Source organism: Equus asinus, chromosome 20 (assembly GCF_041296235.1).
Source record: "Equus asinus isolate D_3611 breed Donkey chromosome 20, EquAss-T2T_v2, whole genome shotgun sequence".
Classification (NCBI taxonomy): Eukaryota; Metazoa; Chordata; class Mammalia; order Perissodactyla; family Equidae; genus Equus; species Equus asinus.
Window position 1 is genome coordinate 34879880 of NC_091809.1, and position 17484 is coordinate 34897363.

The window sequence follows — 17484 nt, forward strand, 5'->3', positions numbered from 1 at the left end:
CACTTTTCCAAATGGAAGGGGTTTTGCCTTTTTGGTAGAGTTATTTTGGTAAGATTAACTTTAATCCCTGCCCTGTAATTCACTTTGCTTAAGATTGGATGTTCTTTTTCCTGCTACCTGGCACCAACTCTACACGTTGCAGTTTTCAAACTCCCTTTCTGACCAGGGGCTGAGCTTGCTGGTCCAGCCAAGGCAATGTCCAGCCAATGGACTGAAGGCTTGAACAATGATTTTATTTTCTGTAACCAACAGCACCAATACCTAGGAAAAATAGGCTATTTTTACATAATGACATAACTTGCTGCACACATGTTAAGGCCCTCCACTTGTTAAATATAGTTATTTCTATTTTGAAACTGAAAGAGCCGGCTGTAATTTGGGAAAGGTGGAAGCCTGCAGATGCCAGGAAGCACCGCCTGATGGACATGACAGACCTCTGTAGCCACTTTTCTCCCTAAGGCAAGGGCGGGCATGTCTGGGAGTTCCCGGGACTCCTTTTTGGTTCAGATGGCCTTGCCTCTGCTCTCTTTGCAGGCCTCATCCTGTGGTACCAGGCACTGATGTAAAGTCTGTGATGTGACCTGTTTGAGGGTGGGGCTTCTGGAATCTACTTCAAGGTTCTGGTGACATTGGGATACGGTCTTGGAGGGCAGCGAGAGAGAAAGGTGAGAAGTGCAGCCTCCCCAACTAAGCACTCCCATAGAGAATAGGGTACCAGGTGAAGTCCAGATGCCCACTGGGACAGGCCTGCCCCTCGACTACTAGCCCAGAAGAGTGCGGACATGGATGCCAGCCAGCAGCCTGGTTCCCACAGTACCTGCGGGGACAATGACCCTCCTCTCGTTGGTGGTCATGTTGGGAGGAGGGGGGCCGTTCTTCTCATCCATGTAGCTGTTGTAGTTCATGGCGTTGGACTCGCCTCCACCAACTAGCTTGCTGCATTTGCTAACACTGCAGTCCACCGGAGACTCCCTAAAGTGAGAGGAGACAAAGCCCAGAGGAAGTCAGCGGTGCTGCTGCCATCCACACAGCACAGGCAGCTCGCCCTGGCGATCACTCAGACAACCTTGGGGACCTTTCCGAGGCCCACCTGGTGTCACGACGATGACAAGGATGCTGCTGATGCTGCCTTCCTTCTGTCTTCCATGCCGGCACCAGAGTTTTCTTCACCTCCCAGCCCAATCCTATAATTACAGTGCTTACAAACTTTTGGCAGCTCCTTACTGCCCTTAGAGTAGAGTCTGAACTTCTTGGTACGGTACTGCAGCCCTCCCAATCTGCCTGCAGCTTACATTTTCAGCCTTGTTTCCCGGCACCCTATACTTCAGAGGCACTCGCACAAGTCCTTGCTCCCCGGTAGGCCTTACCCACACTCCCATAGCACTTTATTTCGGCCTCGGTTCTAGGACTGGTCATACCACGTGATTATGAGCCTTGCAGAATTGGGAGTTTCCTGAGATGGTATCATTACCTTCTTTCTTTAACCTCAAGTGTCTTATTTAGTGCCTTATATATGAGGCAAACAATCAATGTTTTCTGAGAGAATTATTTCTATCTCATGTACATAATTTTAACGCATTTCTCATATGTTGTTCTACTTGAACTTCCCAATAACCTCCAAGATAGGCATGGCAAGTGCTAGTAGCTCCTTTGTATGGTTAAGGAAACCAGAAGGTGAGGTGACCGGCCCAGGGTCACACAGCTAGCAAAGGGGGAAGCAGGACTCAGGTCATCGGCATTACACTTCTCTATCTAAACACACATGAAGAGAGTTGGTTGCTACGTGGAGGAGGAATAGAATCCAAGAATTTCAACCTCACAGAGAGGCCGTGGCCCTTGGAGCATTTTGCAGCGCTGGCCACCAAGCTCACAGTGGAAGCATGTGGAAATGCACAAGGGGCTGAGCAAATCGCCCAGCCTAGTCTTGAAGTACTTAGCCCAATTAACACCTGGTATTTTGCAACATAGGAGCAGAGGGGCAGATTATTGGCTTTAGCTCAAGTGATGAGCAGCTGTCTGGAGAACTGAGCTGACACCCCACTTACCCCACTTGTGACCACCTTGTGCTTGGGAGCAGGCTGGCAGAACACTCTATATCCACCCTAAGCTAGTGTCATGGGTCCTCCGGCTGTGCCCAAGGGAAGTGCCATCCTGCCCTAACCTAGCTTCTACCCAGCCACTCGCAGCAGCAGGACCACAGGAGACGACTAGAAGGCCAAGGAGGGGCTGCAGCCGCGGTTACATGGAGCAGGAAGCACCAGTTCTGGCAACCTGGGAGACAGCCAGTTCTTTCGAGAGCTCCAAAGCAGGCCTTCAGACCAAGGAGTTCAGATAAGGTTCAGATTACAGGCGTCCAACTCGGCCGCAGAGCCGCTCCGGGCTTTCCTGGCTACTGCCCTCCCTGGCTCTGCTCTGGGCAGGACAACTCGTCCAGAGGCCTTAAGGAGCAGAGTCCTGCCAGAAGGGGTCCCACCCATCCCACACCTTGGTGGCGGCAGCTCCACAGGCAGAGAGCAGTCACTAAGCAGAAGAGAGAGTAATAGCCCAGAAGAGGAGGGGCTCGGCTGGGTGGGGGAGGCCTGAGCACATTTATAAAGAAAATTAAATGAATTTGTTTCTTAATCTGAAAGGAAAAAAATATTGAAGATCACTTATCATAGCTAGGAGATAAATGCTCCACTGAGATATTAGAAGTCAGACGGTAATTTTTTCCTGATGTCTTACAGAGGGGAACATGGGCTGAAAATGAAAATAAGATGTATAACTTACACATGTTAGAATTTAAGGTTTTACTATTCGCCTACTGTTTTTCCAGGCAGAGAACCAAGAACCAGCCGTCAGAGCCCCAGATTGTTGAAGGTTTAATGTCCCCATGGCAGTCGGAGGGGAGGCAGTAGCACATCGGGCTTTTCACCAGACTTCGGCCCTTTGGCTCCTGCTGTTGAAGGACTTGGCCTGAGATGAAGCAGTCCCACAAAGACCCTAGTCCTGTGTCTGAGCCGAGCTCTGGCCCAGCTCCCCGCCCCCCGCTCCCCAAGGCTACCGCAAGTGGGCGCATGCGCACACGTACACATATGCCACATGCAGGCGCACACACACGTGCAGGCGCGCACACTCCAACACACGGACACGCACACCGCCACGGTCTGGCAGCCTTCCCCAGGATACTTGTCCGTTGTGAGACAACCCAAATGCAGCAGAAGTTTGGAGGATTAAGTTGGCCTTCAACCAAGAGAGCAACGTTTTCACTGGCTGGGAGCTCCGTGGCAGAGGGTGGGGCTGCCAGAGCACACATTTGCCCTGGGGGAGGCCGGAGTGCAAGGCCAGCGGACAGGGGCGAGAGAACTTTGAGCGAGGAGAGCCACGGGCCGGGCGCGGGCATGGAGGAAGAGGAGATGTTCCTCCGCGGGCTGCGCTCCCCTTTGGGAACATCGGGGAGATGAGTTTTGAAAAATTCTTTTCCACATCAGCCCGGCCTCTGGGGATTTCTGAGCCCAAAACTGACCCCTTGCCAAACAGAGGTAAGAAGTCAGAACCTCAGAAATCACTGAAATGAAGTGACCATTTATGTGATGGGCACCCGTGGCAGGGCCAGACCCTGATGCCAGGAGTGGAGAAAAATAAATTTGCAAAGAGAAAACATTTGGTAAACCTGCCCGGTATGTCACCTGCTAAGAAGAGGAGCCGTGAGCACCGTGGTGAGCGAGGCACCTGCTGGGGAGGTGGGTGTTAAGGTCGCAGGAGTGGCCAGCTCCCGGAGAGGACGTCAGAACCATGGTCAGGACCTGGCCCTCTTGCTGGGGTGACCACTGGGGCCTACCGTGGTTGGCACCTCCTTATTTTCTATCCCAGAGAAGATCTCATTTTTTGGTTTCCTCCTCTCTCCTTCCTCCAGCCTCTGTGCATGCACCTGCTCCCCAGCTGAGCAAGGTGATCTGTCTGGCCTCCCACCCTTGGGTGTGTCTCCTCTGGAACAAGGCCCTCTTCTGGGTCCCAGACCCCTCTACTACCATCTGCAAAGAGGCGCCCTCTAGGAGAAGCCCTTGCACCCCCCCCCCCCCCCCCCCCCCCCCCCGCCCCCACTCCCTCCCCCGGGGCCTCACACTTGCCCAGGCCAGCCCTCCTCCCACTGCTCCAGGAGAGAAGGAAGGAGAGCTGTACCTTTACTGCTGGCCTGCCACACTCCCCTCCATTGTCGAGCTCTGGACCACTGTGCCTCTGCAGACAGCACGGCCTCGCATGGGTCATCGGCCTCAACAGCTACTGCTAAGGGCGAGTACAGGTGAAGCCCAGCATAAAGGCTGCTCTTTATTGAGGCAGCTGGCGCCTGTGAAGAGGCTCCATGAAAACAAGAGCGAGAGGGAGGGGGAGCATGCATGAGGAGAAGAGGTTTTGCCGTTCAGCTTGCCTACACTGCTGCTGATTTGTATTGAGACCTGCACTTATAGCTAGCATGGGGTCGGGGCCCACAGGCAGCTGATAGCCCTGGGACAGGTGACAAGAGGGCTCGGGGCTGCCACAATAGAGCAGGGAGGAGGTGGTGCTCCATCGCAAAACAACAGAAAGCCATGGCAGGGGAGGCTACAGCAAAGGTGACGTGGGCTCTGCAGACTTGTCCTTTATTTGCAACATAAAGTTCTCTACTCCTCTGGTTCTATTTTTGTGTGTTCAGTGCACATTCCTTTGAAAATATTGCTAGTGATTTCGAAAAGTGCCTTGCAAACTGTTAAGCTATTTAAAACAAGGTGAGAAATCTTGAGTGTTTGGGTGAAAGATTTCAAAGACCTCCAAAAAAGATTATCCCTTTAGACTATACAGACATCTTCTCTGCCTTCCCTTTCAACTCGGAGCTACTTAAGTCAGGGGACATCAGCTGGATCCACACAGCCGCAGCCCAGGCTGACTGACTGTCACTGGATACCCAAGGTTCACACAGCCACTGTGAAGGCTCAGGGGCTGCCCGAGCCACCTGGCTGCATTAGGACCTATCACGTGTGTCTTCCACGTAAAGTGTACATTGTAGAAAAATTAAGCAGTCTGTATTGTCTTTAGGATTTCTGTGGGATCCATACTTAGATGTGTGCATATGACTTTTTTGCTTTTGAAAAGGAAATGCAATAAGTTAAAAGCAAATTTCAAGAAAAGAAAACACCCACAATAAATCCATCACCCTAACCCAATAGCTATTTTCGTCTCCATATGTAGTAGATGCTCATAGCTTCTCCGGAATCCTGAGTATGGCTTCCCCCCTGGGTTATGTGTGATGTGCTTCATACTGCAGGGCTCGGAATCTTAGGAAGGCCCTTAGAAAGGCGCTGCGCTGTGCAGTCAGAGAGGCAGAAGCTGCAGAGCACGTGAGGCTGATCTCCCTGTATGTGAATGTGAAGTCTCCAGGTGTCTAATACAGGCATCCAAATTCTTCAGCCAGTCTAGGAAGTGTCGGGGCAGACTGACACTGGACTCAGGTCCGGGCGTACAAGGCAAGCAAGTCCTTACATTTCCCCTCCATAAACCGATATTCTTCCTTCATGGGACGTTTTCCCCAATCCCCAGTCCCTGTGGTTGACACAGGATGCAGCTGAGAGTTATTTGCAGACCACATCTTGGATTAAGTTGCTGAAGTCTACATCCAACACAAAACCTATGGGCCATGCTGTTTCAGGAACAACTCATCCTAACGGGCTCAGCCACAACAGGAAGATGTGGAGAAAGAGAGCAAACCTCCCACAACAAGGGCAAGCTAGACTTTCTCGAGCTCCTCAGACCTCAGTCTCTCCACTTGACCCTGTGCCCCTTGTCCAAGTGACTTGCTGCCAGAATAAACAGCAAGAAAGGCATTGTCGCTTTAGGTACACAGAATACCTCCTCCAGAGACACAAATATCTATGGGGTCTCCAATAAGCATTAAGAAATAACTCAGAAACCCCAAATGTCAAAGAACGTGGAGAGAATTTACTGTGAATCACAGGATGTTCTAAAACACTCTGGCCCAGAGCTGTCCAATCGAAGTAGAATGTGAGCCACATATATAATTTTCAATTTTCTAGTAGCCACATTTTTAAAATAGAAAAACCAGGTGAAATGAATTTTAATAATATATTAAAATATATTAACTCAATACAGCCAAAAGATTATCATTTCAACATAATCAATATAAAAAACAATTAATGAGATATTTTACCTTTTTCCATACTAAGTCTTTTAAATCCAGTGTGTGTTTTACATTTAGAGCACATGTCAATTTTGGATTAGCCACCTTGCAAGTGCTCAAAAGCAACATGTGGCTAGTGGCTACTGCATTGGACAGTCCACGAGCTGAAAGACCCCAAATTGTATACTCTGCTTTGGTTTTCTCATCTGAAGTTGGGAACTATCTTTTGCATTATGTAAATCAGCCCTCTGAAAACCATCAAATCATACATAAGAAAGAAAATGCCAGGGCTGGTCCTGTGGCCGAGTGGTTAAGTTCACAAGCTGCACTTCGGCAGCCCCAGATTCACTAGTTCGGATCCTGGGTGTGGACTTATGTACCGCTCATCAAGCCGTGCTATGGCGACGGCCCACATAGAGAACCAGGATGACTTACCACTAGGATATACAACTATGTACTGGGGTTTTGGGGAGAAAAAAAAAGAGGAAGATTGGCAGCAGATCTTAGCTCAGGGCCAATCTTCCTCACCAAAAATGTAAAAAAAAAAAAAAAAGAAAGAAAGAAAATACCATTTGCAGTAATTCTCAGGGAATACAAGAAGCACAGTGTTGAGGATGAGAGATTTAAATAGCCTGGCATCCATTTCATCATGTCATTTCTTTTTGCATGATCACATAATAGGACCTGACATGGTTCCATCCTAAGCAAAGATATTTTTCTGAAAATCCTTGCTCCCTGCTACCCACCAGTCCAGCTTACATGTGAGCACTTAGAGAATATTTACGAAGTGCTGGCAATGGTGGTACCTAACCTGAGCAGCTCTGAGAGTCCACTGTATCTTCTTCATTTCCCCAGAGTAGGGGCGAGAATCCCTCAGTTTTTCAGAACCCACTTTGTCGTCTGCCTGTGGTCTGGGTCAAGACAGGCAAATCAGAAGCAGGGGCTGCTTTGTGCAACCAGAGCCAGGTAACTATCGTGTCTGCTCCCTGGGTGTTCACACAGCTCTCCTCAAGCTGGCTTCTGTTGTGACCAGAGCCAGGGACGAGCTGGCAAGTAGTTCTGAAAATTTATTTCCTTGGGAGACCCTCTTTGCCCGGGATTAGGTCTTGGAGTGCTTGAGGCTTCCCTGGTAGTGTGGAGGGAGCAGTCGGCTCACAAACACAGCCTTGCTGAGCACAAACACAGGCTGCATCCGAGGTGCGGTCAGGAGACCGCAGTCTCTGTCCTGGCTGACACACTACTGACCTACAGGGCTTTGAATAAGCATCTTCACCTTTGAGTCCAGTTAGCCACACATTCATTCACGGATTCCTTTAACAACAATTTATTGAGCACCTCTCATGTGCCAGGCGCTGCTCAGTAGACAAAATAAAGCCCTGCCCATATTTCAGTGAGGGATGTGAGGAGAGCTGAGAGGAAGACTCAAGGCGAGAGAAAGACTGACGGGGTGCCGTTTTAGATTGGTGGTCAGGGAAGGCCTCTGAGAAGGTGAAATTCGGGTAGAGACTGGAAACAAATGAGGGACAGAGCCGTATGACTAGATAGATTAGGAATGTTCCAGAAAGAAGGAACACAAGGGGAGAGACTCCAAGGCAGGAGACTGCTTGGGGTCCAGGTGCAGCTAGAGTCTTGTGTGGCTGGTGTGGAGGGAAGGAGTGAGATGGGGGGGTAAAGGGGGGTCAGAGGGATGGGGGGCCATGCTAAGCGCTCTGGATTTTGTCACAAGCCATTGAAAGATTTGGAGGAAGAGAGTTAAATATTTCGAAAGGATGACTCTAGCTGCTGTCTAAAGAAGAGGCTTTGGGTCAGGCCGGTTTGGGAGGCATTGCTGAATAGCCCTCCTCGCTGTCGGGCGGGTGTTGGCTGAAATGTGAGGATGAACGCAGAAGCACAACACACAGGCAGAGAGGGAGGGGTCGGAAAGGTGGCCCACTTGGCCAGGAATCAGAAAGCCTGGGCTCTGGTGCGAGGTTTGCTTCCTCTAAATTCTTAGACAAGTCACGCACCCCGGCAAAGCCCAATTTGCCTTTATACATCAAAATGCAATTACAGTATCTATCTCGTGGAACAATAGTGGGGAGCAAATGAGAAGATAATATGGAAAGATGTTTGACAAGCTATGTCCTACCTATACTGTGAGGAACTCCTCATCCTTATTATTTATGTGGAGAGAAACTCATTTGAGGGGCTCCTGGCTCAGAACCTCTAAGCCTTCCTGAAATCCTAGATTCTGGGAAGGTGGCTGGAAGCCCAGCCCTGGTTTTGGTTAGAGGGATTGAAATGTGGTAGGGCTGGGTGTTCCCACGGGCAGGTCTGACACCAGGGCTGTCTGGAGGAGTCTCCTTCCAGCCGCCCGCTCACTCCCTTCTCTCTTCTCTCTCTAGACTTGTTTCCTTAGTGACCTCATCCACTTTCACAGTTCAAACTCTTTGGAGATGATGTCCAAACCTAAATTCCAGCCCCACACTATTATCTGAGCTTCGGTTTCCAAAGCCTGGTAGACGTTTTTATCTGGATATTCTACTGATTGCTCACAACGAATCTCAGGGAACATTGACATCTCTTCTCAAAGCATTTCCTCTCCCCACCTCTTTGTGGTTGCGAATGGCACCATCCTTCTTGGAAACATCCAAGCTTCAGTCATCTTTGATATTTTCCTCTCACGTACCCTCCCCCGTCACACTTCAATGTTTATTCACCTAAGCCCTGTCAATTAGCCCTTGCATATGCCCCTCAAGGATCTACTCCTTTTTATTTCCATAATCATTACCATCCTTCTAGTTCAGAACTTTATAATTTCTTATCTGGGATATTTCATTAACTTCCTAACTTTCCTTTCTGATTCTCCCCTCCCTGCCCTCTGTATACAGTGATTGTCAGCTCTCTAGTCTTAAATCACAGCTCTAGTGATGTTAAATGTCATGTCTATGCTTAAAGGTGGTGTCTGCAGGTGGAATAAATTCCATATTTTCTTAGCCTGCCATTCAGGGCCCACTCTCACTTTCCATTCCTCTCTCCCTGTGCTGTAGGCCCATTGGATTACTTGATATCTCATAAATGAGACCAATGTCCTCTCTCCTTCAAACCTTTGTTCATGAGGATCACTCTCGCGATATTGAGCTCTTTCTGAGTCCTCGGCACTGTCCTGGGTCCTTCCCTGCAGCAGCAGAGTTAACCCTCCTGACAGGCCTGTGGAGAAGTCATACTCCAGCCCGAGGGAGGAGCAGAGGAGGCTGGTGCTCAGAGGGGAAGAATACTTGCCTTTGGCAGAGCCGGGACCAGAACCTGGGCTCCGTGTGCACCAGGCCTGCTCCTCCTGCCTCTGTGACTTGTCTCTCCTCCCTCCATTTCTACAAACAAAGCTTACCTGCCCTGGCCACCACCAACTTCAAACACATTTTCCCAGAGCGAGGTGTCCTCCCTCACTGTGAGCCTTTAGAGGCATTCACCTTTGTCGTCACTTCTGGACTTTCACTCTCTGAGTGACTCAGTCCTCTTGCTCTGCTGAGGCCCACCCAGAGAGGTCAAGTACTTCAGGACAGGAAAGGGCATCTTATGGCTGAGTTATCCCCAAGAGAGGCTGTACCTGGGCCTGACACAAAATAGGTATTCCATAAGTACGTGCCTAGCATCACAGGCCTGACTCTAACCTGGCCTCTGAGGGCTGCTCTGGGGCCCAGAGCCAGTGGGCTTCCCACCCCTGCGCTGTCCCAGCCCTTGGTGTTGTAGTCCTTTCTTGCCTCATCTCTCTCTGGACTGATTCAGGCTCCCTGGTCAAGCACCAGAGCCCCGTCTGCTGCAGACACCCTACGTGCCGCCACTTAGGTCAGCTCTGTCAGGCTCGTCACCCGGGGAGCAAGCAGCTGAGCCTCCACAGCCCCGGAGCCTCAGAGCCGCACAGGCCTGGCAGGCTTACCTGGACCCATTCATGTGGTCGTACTCGCGCTTGACGTTGACCCTCACCGGCTGACTAATCCACTCCTGCTGCGGTGGGAGGGGGTTGATTTTGTGGGGCTGGCCGTAGTCAGGACTCCCTGAGGCGGTCATGTCGGCCTTGGGGAGATGGGCCGCTGCTCCGTATGCGGAGTCGAAGAGGGACTGGTCGTCGCTCACCACCGACAGAGCCTCCTGCAGGACCAGAGAAGGAGACAGAAAGCCCAGTGTCACTCTTCGTCACTCAGACAAGTGGCACTCTCGCTCTGAGCTGGCAGGGTGGCCCAGGGCTGCTCCAGGCAGCTTGTCCGGACTGCTGATAGACTCACACCCTTACCCTTATGCAAACTTGATGGGTTCTTTGCAGGTTACCCTCAGTGAGGAGGGAGTGGAGTGGGGATGGGGGACCTACGGGAGTGTGTTCATTTGACGGGTCTGTAGGCTGCGACCCCCAGAATGGAGGGTGGGGAGCAGGAGGCTAAGAAGGGTGTTGACGCAGCGTGCACACTAGTGTTGGGGCGCTGCTTGAGCGGCAGGCTCTTTCAGGCAGAATCAGCACTGCCTCTCATGAGCTGCGTGCAGCAGTCAGGCTTGAGGGGATTCAAGACAGCATTTATTTTATAGGTGAGGCCAGTGAGACCCACCCAGACAGGGTGAGATCTAACTCAAGGTCACACAAGGGAAGGGTGGGGCCCAGGGCTGTGGCCCCCTCTAATTTCGGTTTCCTTATCTGTAAACAGGAGCAAGAATTGCTCTTTCAGAGTTGATAGGTGGCTTAAATGAGAAGATTCGGTACAGGTGTCCAGCTTGTAAGACATGTGCAGCAATTGCTTAGGGGTTCTCGAGGAGGGGCTGTTGTATCTTATACATCCACCATTCGGAGGAGGGCCTCCTGTCTCCCCCAGACAGAGTGCTCATGCTTTCTTGCCTGACTCCTTGAAATGACAGTTTCCAGTCTTAAATCTGATGATTTAGGCTGCCTAAGAATGGTGGCGGAATCTCGGCTATGTGGTAGGGGGAGTCAGGGGAAGACCCTGTGAAAGAGATTGTTGTCTCCTCGCTCATGCTTGCCCATCCCCTGACCAGGTTTAGCTTGTGGGGATCACAGGTTGAGATGGAAGCCTTGCGCTTTCCAGAGATCTTCTACCAACCAGAGCATGACAAGATTCCCCATTATTCCAAGTCACATCAATCACAGGGACCCCAGGTCACAGACTGGAGCGTGATGTTTACCATATCACGTAATTACACCAAATTAAGTTGACCACTTTTCAGAAAAGAAGGTAGTAATCTAGAATTAATTTATAATCTATAGAACCTATAATTATACAATCTATAATTGTGCAGAGGAGAAGGACTAATACACGGAACATGCTTAGAACAGTCTCTGGCACAGAGTGACACCCAATACTATTAGCTACGATGATTGCTAGTGTTCAAGTAAAGGTTCTCTTAGGCCACCTGCTAGGGGCTAAATTGTTCCCTTAAAGTTCATATGTTGAAGCCATAACCCCAGAACCTCAGAATCTGACTGTTTTCAGAGATAAGGCCTTTAAGGAGGTGATTAAGTTGAAATGAGGCCCCTAGGGTGAGCCTCAATCCCCTGTGACTCATGTCCTAATAAGAGGAAGATATTTGGACACAGAGAGAGACACCAGGGATGTGAATGCACAGAGGGAAAACCACGGGAGAGGCAGCGAGAGGACAGCCACCTGCAGGCCAGGGAGAGGCATCAGGACCTGCTGGCTCCCTGATCTTAGACTTCCAGCCTCCAGAACTGTGAGAAAAGAAATTTCTGTTGCTTAAGCCACCCAGCCTGTGGTATTTTGTTCTGGCCCTAATACACCAGCTTTTCTTAAGCCCTCTCTATAGCTGTAAAATTATAATCTGCTCCACCAGCTAACTGTCACCCTTTCTCCCAGGGCCATTCTTAACCCCAGCAGGAGGACAGCCACACTTCAAAGAAAAAGGCTCTTCTGGGGCTATTTCCGGCTGGGATCAGGGAGGCATTACTGGAACATACTCCAGGAAGTCTGCTCCTGCACCAGAAGGCTTATGTATAGTATAGATATGGCCAGAGATGGCAGTTTCAGAGCTCAGCTGCCTGCACAATACTGAAAGGCTCACATCTCTCAGCCAAGTGGGTGTCCTTTGATTCAGACCTAAAATCTGCTGGATCCTTCTTCATTTTTCACCTGCTGACCTTGTGTCATGCTCAAAGAAAAGCTGTGCTTCTTGGAACCATTTGTCTTTAGGTTATTATATCCATTCCCCATTTCAGTTAGGGATCAGCCCTGGCTCCACATCCCCAACCAGTTTTGAACTGTCATCCAGGCACACAGTATTATGGTTCCAAGTTGAAAAGTATGACGTTGTATCTTCCAGGGGGCTGAGTCTGAGGCCATGAAATTCCTGGGGTTCTACACTTGCAGCAGAGATGTATTACCACTTAGGACCCATAAATGCCCCTTTGTTGATAAAGATAAAGAACATTCATCAGTTCTGCTACAAAAAGAGACTACATTTAAGGAATCGGGTATTATCTTGCTTGATTGTGCACAAATCTTGATGTTTCCAATTAAAGAATTTCTTCCATCCCCCTTCCTCTAGGCTAGGGGAGAAGATGACAGACTAACTGAGGCAAGGAGGCCTGGGGGACAGGGCAGAGGATAGCAGTGCTCTGGTGAAGGGCAAAAGATCCCTACCATCATTATCCCCAAAGAGGGTAGTCTAGGAAGCAAGAGAAGGCAGGATTGCCAAGTCCAGGGGGTCTAGCAGATGGCAAAACCAAGGTTCAAAGCAACAGGTTGCAACAGAGACAGATAAGAACCCCGCAGGGTTTCTAGAAGCAGATTGTGGAGAGACTTCTTAAGGAAATGAGAAAAAATAATTTACAGGACAAAGTGTAGATGGGGTAAAGGGTACAAAACTTGTTTGAACTCATTTTGGAATAGAAGTTTCCTTTAGAATATAGGCCACAGTCAAAGGGAACTTCAGTCAAGAGGCAACATCACAGGAGGAGAGAACCTGATTTACTCCAGAAGACCTCTAGCTCCGCCTGTTGATCCAGTCTGTGCAGGGGGCCCGGCACGAGCCTTCCCACTGCATTTCTCTTTCAGACTCTTTCCTCTATGGCTCCATACCTCCACACTCTTCCCTCATTCAGTCCACCTTGCACATTCCCTGGTCAGATCGAGCTCCCTTGAAAGTTGTAAACACCATTGCCATCCTGTCACAACCTCTGCTCGAATCCCTCCTCCAGCTCGCTTGATAGCAACCACAGCAAATCTAGTCTCATCTGCTTGTTTACCAAGAACTCCCATTGGCCCCAGCTGTCCATCCTTACATTTCCTGACTTCCCCTACTGCAGCTCCTTCCACGGCTCCTCGGAACGAGCCCTACTCACATACACTTTGTGTCGGAGAGGCTGTAGTCCTTGCTGGAAGCATCCTTCCTGTACCCTTTCACCTGGACGCACGTCCACCTTCCCATTTTGTAAGGTAAAGGGGATTCTCCTTACTCCGATGAAACCTTCCCTGATAATGCCCTCTGACTTATTGGAGTTTCTAAAGCCTGGTGAGAATACTGCGTAGGTACACACACACATGCACATGTGCGCGGGCACACATACACACTCTTTTCTGTTTGTAATCATCGATAGGCAAAGGGATTTGTTTTTCTATAACAGTATGGAGAAAAGAATTGGTGGTGGGGGGAGGCTGGGAAGAGAGAAGAGATAAAGGAAAAGGATTTCCTCTCTGGCCTGCTGGACTGAATTAGAAAAGCTAATATGGACAAGGGAAGGGAGATGAGGCTCACCAAGTAGGAATAATAGATTTGGGGAGACTAGGCCCCAAAACAAGCTGATTTGGGACCCTGGTAAAAAATTAGAGTTAGGGAGAATGGGCTCACTGCCTCTGCAAGGAAATAGCACCCCTTCTGCCATTCCAGGCGGAAAGCTTTGGGAGCATCCCAAGACCACACCTTTGGCAAGTACATGGCATCTTTTTGATGGGCAGTGGCAGTGGGAGCCTTCTCCAGACTGTTGTGTGGGCAGCAGGCACAATGAGGAGAGACATGCCTGGGGCAGGAAAAGGCAAATGTGGAGCATGGCTCCGGGGCACTGCAGCTGACAGACCTGTGTGAGAGCGTCATGTCACCGCCGGGGACTCACATGATAAGGGTGTAGGCACCAAGCTGCTGTGTTTAGCAGGGGAGCCGCTGTTGAGCTGATAGGCATTTCAATTACATACTGTGTAGCTTGTTTCACGTGTACTATTGTTATTTTATATATGTCTTATAAAGCTGTTTAATTTTACTTAAATTCTTCAAACTTTTTAAAGTTTAAACATAAAACTCTGACTTGTACTTAAAGCTCTATACAGGAATGAGTACATTGTTGGTGTTCAAGAACTTTTCACTGAGGAATTAAGTATTTCACTTTGGGTTGATAGACTGGATATAGAAAGAACAGCATAAAAATTCACTAACTATTCTCAGAGTGACTAAATTCCTTCAGTTTTCAATGATTTCGCTTCTATTGACTTTGGACGCTACACTGATCTTTGCATTCGGAGAAGGTAAGTTGTTCTTTTAAAGACTTGTTGAGTCCAGGTTGTTTTAGCATGTGCTACATAAAAATTGACTTCACAGTAGCAAAGGCAGAAGGTGTGGGCTCCCTAGTCCTGTGTGGTGTTCAGGTCTGGGGTTACTCCTTGCCCTAGTGACTGTCACTGTGAGAGGAAGCCCTGAGTTGGATTAGTAATTGGATTCTGAGAAGCTCTCTTCCTCTGCTTTGCTGAATCTTGGAAAGGCTAGGCCTGTAATTCAGGATGCTCTGGGCCCTCAGCCACTGAGTCCTAGACTCAGAGGGAGGCACGAGGTCCTGGCACATGAGTACTCCACTTGACCTGTTTACCAGAGAGCTCAGGCAAGGACAACTCCTTGGAGTGGCAGTTTGAGGTCGAGCTAAGTGGATGGCCATATTTGCTTGTAAAAATGCTGACCAAACTATGTCAGCCTTCCTTCCCTTGATCCCCTGCTGGTCCAGGGGGCCAGCAGAGGAACACAGCTAATGAGGCACTTGTGTGGGTATGAGACTCTCCTTCTTGCCCAATTTGCATAAGGTGCCTTTAACACATCATTTATAATATCCAGTGTTCTCATTATAGAAAATAGATCAAAGTAGCAGGCAATTATCAAAGCAATTATTAAGGGCAAAACACTGTTTACATGAGTAATCTAAATTAATCCTCCCAGCAATTCTATGAGGGATGTACTATTATCACCCCTATTTATTCAGATGAGAAAACAGATATTCAGAGAAGTGAAATAGCTTGCTTAGGTCACACAGCAAATGAGTATGATCTGGGATTCAAATCCAGGCCTGCTGCCTGGTGCTTCCCCACCACCATTCACCTCCCAATTGAACTATAAATGAGGGTAACTCTTGGGTTTATGGTAACTTTGAGCACCATCTTTGGAGTCAGAGAGATCTGAGCTCCAATCCAAGCTCCATCGGTTGCTCATTAGGGCATCATCTAGTGCAATTTATCTGTACTCTGTGCACTTTGTTTCCTCATCTGAAGAAAGGGGATAGCGACAGTCCCTCACCTGGTGACATAATCCAAGTGAAGGACCTAAATCAAGTGCCTAAAGTTCCTCGGACATACTAAATACCCAAATTTTTAAAAAAAATTTTAAAAGAAGCCCAAAGGTGAGAGATGGTGCAGGAACCTTTGAGTTGGAGATGCGGGTAGGGGGCAGATAAAGCCAGAAAGATACTTCCTTCTCCCCTGTGTTGGTTACCTAAAAGTAACCAAGGTTGCCTAAGGTTCAAAATTAGCAGGCTTGGAGGTAATAGTTAGATTTTGAAATGTGAATTCCCTGGGCCTCTAGAGAACAAAGGCTGCTTCGCTAATCTGTGTTTCCACTCTTCCTTTTCAAACCACGACAGTGTTCCACTGCAGCCTCAGTCCTCTCCATCTTTCTGGCTTCTGACTTCAGGCCTCTAGGTGGCATAGATAAGGCTCTGTTAAATAACCGTGCAGATGAGAGGAGGAGAGATAATCAAAATATCATGTGGCTAGCACCTACTCATATTGCTGTTCATACATCATGCACGTAGTATCAAAAGAATGCCATGTGTATGTCTGTGAATTCATTAATTAAAAAAACTTCACTTATTTTGGAATTTGTCATATATATTTTTTATTTCTTTCTTTTTTAATATTAGCAAATGTATCTTCCAACATTTATTTTCCATAGATTAAGTCAAATGTTATTTTCCACGTGCACGTCTGTTGAGTGATAGGGGGATGTGGTCAGAGCATTGCCACATGATGGCCTGTCTAATATTAATGATGAGCGAAGAATTGCATCTCCAAACAGCTTAGCTGAAGCAGAGATGGAAACGCCTCCAGAGGAGCAAGAAAAGGCTGAAGAGGGTGCCCTGAGGACATCCTCATTCTATTCAGGAATACAGGAAAGACAGTTCTGCCACTGTCCAGTGTGCAAGAAGGATCCTTATTATGAGCCAAATGGAGTTCGAGGGGGAGAAGCCCCAGACGCCATCGCCGAGGGGAGACCCTTTGCCTTTGCTCCTCCTCACAATTAGGCTGAGTTTTTATGTCTAGCACAGAGAATGATCCAAGACATGGAGCCAGAGAAGTGCTAATTCCACTTCGTTTCTATCCCCTTCCTTAGCCTCTGTGCTGCCCTGAATCTTGGAAGGACAGGTTTCTGGCTGATGAGCTTTCCTGCAGGCGAGTAAAAGGGAGGCCAAAAGCAACCATACCAAGTTCCCGGCTGCTGCCCCTGCGCAGTGGATCCACTTGACTCCCAGACCAGGACTCTGGAAAGCTAATCTCTGGGTCACTGCAGGGAGCACCCTAGCCCTGGCTTTTTATTACATTCTTTGCATAATGACATGAGTCCCTTCTCTTGCCAGACAGAGAGCATACAAAATGCAGACAAGACTCTAGGGAGCAAAGCCCTCTGTCTCCTCTGCTTTTGGAAACCAGCAGGCTTTGCAGCAGTGGGAATGCTGGGGGCAGGGAGGGGGCTCTCACCACAGTCACATCTGAAATGTCAAGAGAGGGTGGCTACTGTTGGTTAGTTCAAGCCTTTGCCTTCTCCCTCTTCTCTGATTGCCAGCCAAGTGCCCAATTCTTGCTCATTATTTCCATCCTACTGAGGGCAGGTGGTAAAAGGGAAGAGAAGGTAAATTCTTTGAAAAGTTGGATAAGGCAGAGGTGGAAAACATCCATCGGTCACCAAATAGTCCCTGAAAGTGCCTCAGCACAGAGCACAGTGTGGAGCTGCCTGGTTCGTGTCTGGCAGGTTGTCTTTGCCCCAAACGGCCGAAGCAGGATTCCAGTCTTTGTTGCTCCCTATCAAGA

At 48.9% G+C, this 17484-nt stretch overlaps 1 protein-coding gene across 5 annotated transcripts in view; it reads right to left on the reverse strand.

Annotated features, from left to right (window-relative positions):
• Positions 1–17484, reverse strand: part of FLI1 (Fli-1 proto-oncogene, ETS transcription factor) — a 122668-nt gene that overhangs the window by 42742 nt on the left and 62442 nt on the right. For all 5 annotated transcript variants that reach the window (XM_070489932.1, XM_044752119.2, XM_014864055.3 and 2 more), the window contains 2 exons: positions 10068–10279; positions 818–972 (listed from right to left, as the gene is read on the reverse strand). In XM_070489932.1, coding sequence (XP_070346033.1) covers positions 818–972; positions 10068–10279 — 367 coding nt within the window. The remainder of the gene's footprint in view (positions 1–817; positions 973–10067; positions 10280–17484) is intronic.